General features: G+C 42.2%; 1 protein-coding gene and 1 pseudogene across 1 annotated transcript; one reads left to right on the top strand and one right to left on the bottom strand.

Annotated features, from left to right (window-relative positions):
• Nucleotides 1-97: 97 nt before the first annotated feature.
• On the top strand, nucleotides 98-4,887 carry lmod2a (leiomodin 2 (cardiac) a). Its single transcript, XM_044193670.1, has 3 exons — nucleotides 98-377; nucleotides 2,628-3,854; nucleotides 4,638-4,887. The coding sequence occupies exons 1-3, from the start codon at nucleotides 108-110 to the stop codon at nucleotides 4,656-4,658; spliced, it is 1,518 nt and encodes a 505-aa protein (XP_044049605.1). The 5' UTR covers nucleotides 98-107; the 3' UTR covers nucleotides 4,659-4,887.
• Nucleotides 4,888-8,558: 3,671 nt separating this feature from the next.
• Nucleotides 8,559-9,825, bottom strand: LOC122875191 (annotated as a pseudogene).
• Nucleotides 9,826-10,317: the final 492 nt, after the last annotated feature.

The raw sequence follows: 10,317 nt of genomic DNA, 5'->3' as shown, positions 1-10,317 counted from the left end.
ATTTATTTATTTATTTATTTATCAAGTAGAAGGAGATAGGAGTGCAAGAAGAAGAGCTCAAGTTAGAGATTTAAGTGTTCAGAGAGTCCTAAAACAAGCGCAGAACCATGAGTACCTTTGGGTACCGCAGGGAGCTGAAGAAGTTTGAGGAGGAGGATGAAGACGAGCTGCTGGCCACTCTGTCCCCCGAGGAGCTCCAGGAGCTGGAGAGGGAGCTGGCCAACCTCGACGACAACATCCCCATCGGCCTCAGGCAGAAAGACCAGACCGCCAAAACTCCAACGGGGACCTTCGACAGGGACGCTCTGCAGAAATACTGGGAGGATGAGAATAAGAAGCTGCTGGAGGACGGGAGGATGGAGTCCAACGCTGGACAGGTGAGAGGGGACATCAATACTCCGTCTGCAAGTTTTCTATATCACACTTGAAGGATCATAACTGCATGTTTTAACTACCAAGAGAGTATACTTCACATCCCTGCTAAAAAATTCCCAAAATCATTCCTCAGTTGTTGTTTTTTTAAAAATAGCTTTTTGTGCCGAAGCTTTTTTCTTGTTATAGTTTTGTTTGTAATACAGTTGAGGGCAGCAAGTGTTTTCAAAACTCTACTATTTGGTGCCTAAAAAGGATGCTCCGACATCTGAGATTTGAAATTCAAATGATGCAAAATTCACATTATCCTTTTCACAACATTCATGTTTGTTTAATATCTTCTGGGTTTGATTTTCCAAAAATAAATAATGAACCTGCATCTGACTTTCAGTTCGTGGATGTTACAGCAGCAAGGAGAGTTTCAAAAATGGTCCCTGCTTGCACCTGCATCACCACATAATGATCCATAACTTTGACAGTAAAAAAAAAGTTGACTACATTTTGGATGTGATGGATTATCTCTTTGCAGCAAGTTTCAAGTCACTGCATGTTGATTTTAATAGAAATCAACGGAAACCAATGGCTGCCTGGAGGGGTGGAAATCAATCTAAAAACTTTGAAAAAGGATCAGCAGTTTATGTCAGTAATGCAAAGAGATAGGAGTACCTTAAATTTCAATTAACACCAACGCCAGAGTACATTTGAGTAATTTTAACCATTGCCACTATATACTGTATATTAATTAGTGTGTTAAGAGGAACACAGTATGAAACTATAGTGGTACAATGGCTAAAGTCAAATAAAGAAAACATTTGTGTTCAGAAATTTTGTTGATTAATTGAATTGACAGAATATCTGTATAAAGTTGCAGTATTTTTATATTAAAAATTGACGAAACAACTACACATAATTTGAAAGGAGTCCCTCATGGTAACTAATTTGTAAGCTGACATTTTGTGAGATGTTTTGTTTTCAACTCGTTCTGCTACCCCCAAGTGGCCAAAAAAATCTATTCATTCAGCTTTCATGAGCAACTTAATACCTAATTTTAGCCTCAACAGTACTACTACTACTGTTAGTCTCAGTCTCTTTGCAAATTACACTTCTCCACACTGCCGACAGTAGATTTATTTTTATATGGCCCAGGTCACAATGAACGTAATGCTGACTTGTACTTTGTTGGGGGTTGGAGTACAAAGCAAAGTCAGTAGTCGTTGCACTGAACACCACAGACTGGGACCAGAATCAATTGATAGTGTAATGAAGTTACTGAACATATAATTCTCAATTTGAAAAATTGATTTAGTGTTAAATGAATCTGTTATTTGACTTTGGACACGGCAACCCGCACTGTTTATGTTGTTTTCAACATGTGTGGTATATCAAGGAATTAACTAATTTGAGTGGCAAGACTAAACAGTCACAATCCTCATCAAGATCAACGCTTTGACAGTTGGCACTTTTCTGAAAAATCAGAAAATAGATTGAGTTTCAGTTTGGGATTAAAGGAGCACTCCAACAATTTTGCACTTGAAGATCAGTTTACTCATCATGGTTAGTCCTACTCAGCCTGTGAAAAAGTTGTATAATGTCTCCTGTGGCTCTGGAGTAAAAAATAACCCTAATGACGTCATAATCATAAAAGGGTTATCTCAGTTTAGGCTTGGAGATTTATAACTGTATCTGCATTATAAACTGGAGGTGTGGAGTCTGAAAGAAAGTCTAATGGAAGACGCTATCCAGTTGCAATGTGGGAAATGTAGGATTCAGTGTTTTTGGAGCTTGATCCATACTAGAGACCAAAAGTCTGAATCTCTCAGCCTCTGTTGCCTCGATTCTTTTTAAAGTTTTAATTGCTTTTTGTATGTCTCTCACAAGTCCTCAACAACTTTATGGAAAATCAATACTAAAATCACTGGCGTACACATTTAATGCAAGTCTTTCTGATTCACATCACTGAATTCATGTGCAAATTACAATATCAAGTCAAAATCGTGCAAAAATCAAATGTGGTTTTGATATGAAGCCTTTTAGTTTAAGACCAAAGTAAGAATGAACCTTGATGATGTAGAAAGTGTCACATGTATCCAGTTTACTTAAATGTGTTGCTGGAAAACAGTATAAAAATAAAGACTGTCTGAGAAAGGGCAGCTTTAATGACTGTCTGCCAGCGCTGGAGAGGGATCTTAATTAAAAGCCAGAGGCTGGAGAATGTCAGGGTTCGACCTAATTTTCTGTCCTGTTATCGTGTGCAGGAAGGATGCCCAGATAAGAGCAGGGGGGAGCGAGTGACAGTGACCACCAGCGACACCGGCAAGACTCTGGACAGCGACAGGAAAAGGATTTCACAAAAAGGAAAGAAAGCTCAGAGTGTCTTTCGCAAAAATTATGCGAAGGAAGACGAGGTGGAAAAGAAAGATGAGTGTAAAAAGGAGGCTACGATCAGGAGTAAATGTCCTCAGAAGAACGGTCCGTCAAAAGTCTTGAAGAGTGAATCGAGGAGGACTGAAACCACAGACCAAAACTTGGATGCAACCTCTGACAGACCGAGCGGGAACCCGATCGTCATCGACAAAACTCTGGAGCAGATCCTGTGTGACGACCCCACCATGAGCGAGGTCAACCTCAACAACATCGAAGACATTTCCCAGGAAACCTTGCTTCGTTTCGCAGAGGCGCTGTGCACAAACACTCATGTCCATGTTTTCAGCCTCGCCAACACTCACGCTGATGACCGGGTGGCCTTTGCCATCTCCAAGATGCTCCGTGAGAACTGCTTCATCCGAAACCTGAACATAGAATCCAACTTCGTGTCTGGTCAGGGCATCCTGGCTCTGCTGGCGGCGCTGCAGCACAACAGGACACTGGTGGAGCTTCGCTTCCACAACCAGAGGCACATCTGCGGGGGGAAGGTGGAGATGGAGATGGTCCAACTGCTGAGGGAAAACACCACTCTGCTCAAGCTCGGTTACCAGTTCGACCTCCCGGGCCCGAGGATGACGGCGACCGGAATCCTAACACGCAACCAGGACCAACAGCGACAGAGGAGGCTCCAACAGAAGAAGGAACAGAGTCCTCCAGAGGTGTCAGGACAAGGTTCTGGTTCGTCTGCAGAAAACAGACCACCAAAGAAGCCATCACAATCTTCTAAAACTGTTGAAAATCAGAACAGAAATCCTCCTCCTCCTCCTCCTCCATCTCTAGACCCACCGACAAGGAAGATCGCCGAAATGGTCAAACAGCACGAAGGCTCGAACAGCACAAAGAGTCAGTCAAACCAAAGGAAACCCAAGTCAAAGAAGCTCAAGAATGGCGCCAATGAAAAGGAGAGCGCAGATATTCTCAAGGACCTGAAGAACGCCTTGAAGCCGTCACTGCAGAAGAGACAAGATGAATCGTCACGTTTGCCTCCCCCACAGAGGTCGAGCCGCGACGACCTGATGGCGGCAATTCGTGGAAGCAGCATCAGGTCCTTAAAAAAGGTAAGACTTCCCGTGAGTCTGTCATTGACTGATCTATGTTTGAGGTTTGAAGGAATTTTGTTTTGCTTGAGTGAAAGCATCAGAGACATAATTTAGCCTCCAAAAGCCCTTTGGCCCCCTCAGTGTGAATGCCTGCTGTCATCAGACGACAGCCTCTGTCACTGTGAATTCCTCGACTCTCTGTCAGGTTATAAATAGTTTGACTTCCCTGCTGTTTGATAAGACTGATGGCTCAGAGAGCTCCTGGGAAGACAGCAGATGAGCTGAAGAAAACAAACTGTTGTTCAGATTTCCACTAGGTTTAGGGAGCTTTAAAAACATGCATTTGGTCCAAAGAGCTTTAGGGAATAGTCAGGGACAAATATTAAGTATCATGATATTGATAACAAAATGAGTTTCATGCTTTCGTGAAATTAATTGGACAACAAACAGAATTCAACCCTCACTGAATCTGCCACAAATCATGAAGTCAGGCCGTTCAAAACCAACCAGATCAAGCGTTTTTTAACCCCTTACAGCCTTCAATGGAGACAGATAATCAAACAGAGTGAAGGGGAAAGTTCCCATTTGATCTTTTCTTTGATGGAAGGACAGACAAAAGACAAAAGCCGGGTGTCCTCAGGACAGTCCAGTCTGCTCCAGCTGCTCATTGGCTGACAGATCATAGTTAAATACCTCCAACTGTGTTTTGAAACATGATGTGTGAATGAAGTTATTTTTGTCTTGAACATCCATCCAATCTTAAATCTGCTGTCACTTAACGTGTGTTGTTTGTTGTTTCAGGTGGATCTGTCACAGGCCTGAACTCACCTACTGCTCACACCTGAACTGTTCTCACTTTGTATTGAAATATTTTATTTTTATTTCACACTAAATGTCACTTTTTAACAGCATCTTACTTAACTTGTCACACAGCGTAGCAGCAGACTGCATTTCTGTGTTTCAGATATTATTGTTGTATTTTGTTACTGTGTGAAACCTACTGTGAATAATGATGTGTAGAGAAATAAAGTTTATGTTCTGACTCAGTCTACATGTTTGTCAAAACTGAACTCATGAAAGGTTTTCTGACAGCTCACATTAAAGTGGATTTAATATTCTTGGTTGTACTACTACTACTGTAAAGTGTGTTTCATAGATTCATGATAAACACAGTTATTCATTTATGTGAGATCAATTTGCTTAGGCTGGACCCTGATTGACAGAAAAGCAGCAGCTTCTTTAATCTAAATGAGGAAGACTTCGTCTAATGTGATGTGATATACTTGTGTCTTTGAGTCTCTGAGCTGAACTCTCAGCTTTCAGAGTTTTTTTTGGGGGGGGGGGATTTTTTTCCTTTAATTGACAACAGGTGCATTTCTGTTTTATGAGCATTTTCAATTTGCCTCCCCAAAAATGGAGTGGAAACACTAAACTTTATATTTTAAAGTTGAAATTTCGCAAAAATGTTTTTACGCTTGGCTGAGGTGGAAAAGTTTGTGTTTTGATAAAAAGAAAAGACGCCGAAGGTCAATGGAAACAGACTAAGCAAATAAATCACGACGTACATAAGGCATGAGACCTAAAGGACCGGTGAAACGTTCAGGATTTAGCGGCATCCAGCGTTTTTTACAGTTTGCAAACATTTGAATACCGCTCGGATCACCCTCCCGTTCAAAGCCTGTAGGAGAAACTACGGTGATACGTGAAAGGCCCTCTCTAGAGCCAGTGATTGGTTTGTCCATTCTGGGCTACTGTAGAAACATGGCAGTGCACCATGGTGACCTCCGTGGAATATATAGATATAATGTGCTTATTCTAAGGTAATGAAAGGTGATTCTAAGGTGATTCTTATTCCATTTGTGCCAGTAGCTCCTTCTAAATGTTACACACTGGACCTTTAAATGTCCGCTGAAGAGACAATAATATATAATGGTATAATGGCACCTGACTGGAACATTAGCGCCACCTACTGCTTATCTCGATGAACCAACTTCTGTTTCTTTTGCTGGTTTCCTGAAAATTATGTTAAAATCTGCGCTACATTTGGATGGAAACCTGCCTAATAACAGCCAACATACAGACAGGAAACGACGCTCCAGAGAGAGGCTTACGACATGCATATATGTCATACCCAGTAGTCTATCAGGACGCCTCATTCAGAAAGTTGTTTACTTACGAAATTGTAAATCAATGGACTCTTCTTGTTACAAACACCTCTTAAAGCCTTCATTACAGTTCAGACAACAGCTTCCCATGTTGGTGACCTGAGAGGAGGATCAACCCACTATGTTCTCTAATAAAGACTGCTCACAGACGGATTAAACTCCACTACAAACTCACACAGAGAAGTGTTATGTGAGCTGATTGCAGCAGCAAATTCTTGTGTGGCTGAGCTGTAGTTAACTGTAATTAATGCTAACATACCATGAACTTGCCAACAGGCAAAGCAATGGTATGCTTGCATGCAAAACGTAAGAAGACACTGTGTTAAGATATTAAGATAAGTTTAGCTGAGCCTAGACGTTATCCTAAGGTTAGCATGCTAACCTTAGGTCTGACAGTGTGAGCTGAGCCTGACAAGCCTCCTAAAATGGCCACCGTACAGAGGATAAACCCTTGTAATTGAGGTAACACAACCGTTCCTCTGGAGCCACACAGTTTATAATACAGTATGAGGAATGTACAAACACTTTGGACACAGCAGTATCAGTAAATAAGTATTATCATTCACATGTATTACTTACTGGGATTTGGGGGGAAAGTAGTAAGGAAGCTATTATTTAGATTTATTTCTTATCAAGACGGTGTAGTCCCTCATTCGTCCAGGAGTGTTCCATCGTAGAAAAGGTTTCAGTCGTAGTCATCTGGACACTGTTTTCAGAATCAAGACGTTTCGGCTCCCATCCGAAAGGTCAAGTGACACCATGGTCAAGCCAATCATATGCTAATCAGGTACTTAACAGTGATGAGGGAGGTGCAGCCAGAAAACAATAGGCCTGATTACTGGGCCATCATGGAAACAAAAGAAGGTCAGTTTCAGGTGAAACTAGGCAGGGTAAACAGCACTCAGGAAGACTCCTCCCTGGGGGCAGGGCTTAAGCAACACAGAGTAGCTTAAATTTCTCAGCTCTCAGACCATTTTCACAATTGAAAATGACTTCTGGATGGGAGCCAAAATGTCTTGATTCTGAAAACAGTGTCCAGATGACTACGACTGAAACCTTTTCTACGATTTATTTCTTATGTTCATGAGATGTAATTACAGTACAGTGGTATATAGTACAACTGTATTATGATCACAGCTCCACATATAACCATAGACTGTATATAAGGTTTATACACAGTCTATGCATACAACAAACAGCATCAGTTAAGTCTGATTTGATCTGATATCAGCTGGAAGAGAAACAGCAGAGCTTCAGATCCATCCGTCTGTATATGAATCAGTTTCTAATCCAGTCTGCTTACACACAGAGTCACTGAAGTTCATTAAACACCTGTTCAAAGTAAATATGGACTCCCCCGCAGGGAGGAGCGGGAGGGGAGTTAAGTCTGACTGAGTTACCCCTCATTACAACACTTCACATCTTTAATAAAATGTCATGTAAATGTTAGACTCAAGTTTAATTGGAGGAAAATGAAATCCTCCACTTACAGTGCTGAGTGACACTGCAGGATGTCTGTCTGAGGAGAGGTTCTTGTTGTCAACTCACTGTATTACTCATTATAACATATGACTCCATTTTACAAACACTTATCTTGCTTAATTACTGTGTCAGCAGCTGGGGAACAGTTTGTCTTGTCAGGATACTCAGGTTTCTCTCTGACTAAAGACTGAGAGGATACAGCCATGCTAGCAGCATGCTAACAGCAATGTGAGGCTGTACTAGCTGAGCTAAATGCTAACATCAGCTCGGGGTGGGGCACCCAAACCCTGGTTATGATTAAAATAGTTTTATATGTGACTCAGTATAACTACTACACCTCTGCAATAAAAACACACAGGGGAGCTATTAACTACTTAACTATTTAGAGGCACGTAGATGCCAACTCATTTTCTAGCATGTAGGGCAGCCTACGTGGCACTGCATGGCGTTTTCTCCACTTAAAGGCCACCGTAGGGGGCACTTCATCGTGTTTTCTCCATTTTAAGGGCACCCATTGGTGCACTGCATCACGTTTTCTCTTCTGGACCTGCACCCTAGAGGGCACTTCATCACATTTTCTGACACATCTGGCCACCCTAGAGGGGATTTTATCATATTGTATCACTTTTGCAACATTTTTTTCCAAACACGGTGGCACCGGGGGGGGTCGACCGATGCCTGCCCGGCACAAAAAACATCCACATGATCACCTGCAATCCGGATCCGGAACAGGATGGAGTAGTGTCATGCAGCCACTTTGGACAAAACATGAAGCAACATATGTAAGCAGAGATATTTACATAAATATTTAAATATATATATATAAATAGTGTCAGTAATAGACATACTGTATGTTAGGTGTGGGCAATATGATCATAATCGCCATGCTCGGGCATGGGTAATTCTATGTTGAGTTCAGTATATATTTCAAAACTTGGATGCTTAAAAGATGGAAAGTAACTGTGAAATGTCAAAAAATAAACGAGGTAAGATGAGGCTTTCTGTGGCTATATGAGTTAAAATTACAGCCAATTTGAATGAGAATGAGTTTCTCATTCTGTGCTTCGGAAATCACTTAGACCTCACCGCCCCCCCTCAACATTACAGAGAAATCTCCAGTGTCAAAACATAGGAAGTGTTTTTCAGTGAAAGTGTCTCTGTGAGTGCAGATGTGAGTCATGTCGTCAGGGACACCTCCCCTCTGTCATAGTCCAGGTGGACTCTGATCCTTTGGAGACTCTTCTTCACTGGAAAGTCTCACCAAAACCATCAGTGTATTTCCCACTGCGATGCATTAAACACCAGATTCCATATTCTGATGAGGCAAGTCTCTTCCTTTCAACTGACTCTTTAACCAAATCCACCTCCCAGCTGTGTGTCCCTGAGCTGAAGCTCTCAGAGCCATGAACAGCAGTATACTCAGTGTTTCTCTTCGGATTGTAAGGGAGCCGTTGCTTTGTGTCTCCATATCTCACACTGGTCAGATCATCAGACAGATAGAGCCAGCGGCCTGCAGTGTTCGGGTCCAGAATGACAGGACTGAGGTGGACCTTCTGCTTCATCTTCTCCCAGACTCTGAAGGACAGGTTGCCCAGGTGTTTGGCCACATCTATCAGTGCTCCTGAGACCAGTTGCGGATCTGACAGTGAGCCCTGGACTCTGGTCTGAGGAACTGCTGAGGAATGGCACGTTGTGTTTCTGCAGGTCTTCTTCAACAGCAGAGATACTGTCTGAGAGGAGATCTGCTCCTGAATCATCTTCATCTCTCTACTGCTAGTCTTCCCCTTCTGCCCCTCTTCCTCCCTCAGAGCTGCCAGTCTGGACTCCTCTTCTTCTTTCAGGAACTTGTTGAACTCGGCTCCAAACTGATTCTCTGTGGACAACAGCTTCGTCTTGGAGTGTTCCTTTGTTGTATGTTTTATCCACGTGTTTGTATTTGCCCCTCTTGTCCTGTAGAGACTTTAAGTCAGATTTCAGCTGGTCCTTCAGGTCACTGACTGCTTGTGCCATAGGAACCACCTTGTGACTCTGGTGGCGAGGAGCTTCACAAACAGGACACAGCTCTATTTTCATCCTTACAGAACAATATACAGTCTTGATGTTTACTACACACCACCTCCAGCTTTTGCTCCTCTTTTTCTGTCCCAGATGATCCGGCTTTCTGTCTCTCAGCAAAGGATTCAGCCAGATCCTTCAGTGCAAAGATCAGCTTGTTCCCAGAATTTTTGCAGGCAGCTTGAACAGAAGCTGTGGCTGCAGCTCAGAGACACAGGATCTCTGGAAGTCTCTGAACACACATGGCAGTTCACGAAACCTTCAAGAACAAAACTTTTCTCCGCCATTTGATATGCAAGGTATCTTTCAATAGCAGGACTCACCAACTTATAGTCTCTTCACCTTTCCACTTAATATACTCCCAATTTTCCAGCCCTGTAATGGCGTCACAGCTCTGTTCAACAATGTGAAAATCTTTCACTTTTACTCTCCTCTGTGATGGGGTGAAATATTACCAGCAGGAAAGGCTGCCACGTCATTTTGTCACCAGCAGATAGTGTCAGAATGTTTTCAGAGGAACACGAGATATGTCACTCTTATCCAGTACAGTACACATTTATTGTACATGCATCTGTAGGCAAACTAAATTAAAGCAAAATGTCTAAACATCTCTATTGTTTCTTTTTCTTTAGTTCACCAGAGAAGACTGAACCTTTCTACAGGCTGACTGACACTAAATCACTTTTTGTTTTTCCAGCAAGCAGGAACATGTTCTGCTACCACGTCAGTATGACTGTTTATTTCATCCAGTTTGATTAAATGTTTGGCATTCAATTAAA

This window comes from Siniperca chuatsi, linkage group LG4 (genome assembly GCF_020085105.1).
Source record: "Siniperca chuatsi isolate FFG_IHB_CAS linkage group LG4, ASM2008510v1, whole genome shotgun sequence".
In the NCBI taxonomy this organism is placed as follows: Eukaryota; Metazoa; Chordata; class Actinopteri; order Centrarchiformes; family Sinipercidae; genus Siniperca; species Siniperca chuatsi.
This window is presented reverse-complemented; position numbering and strand designations above follow the sequence as displayed.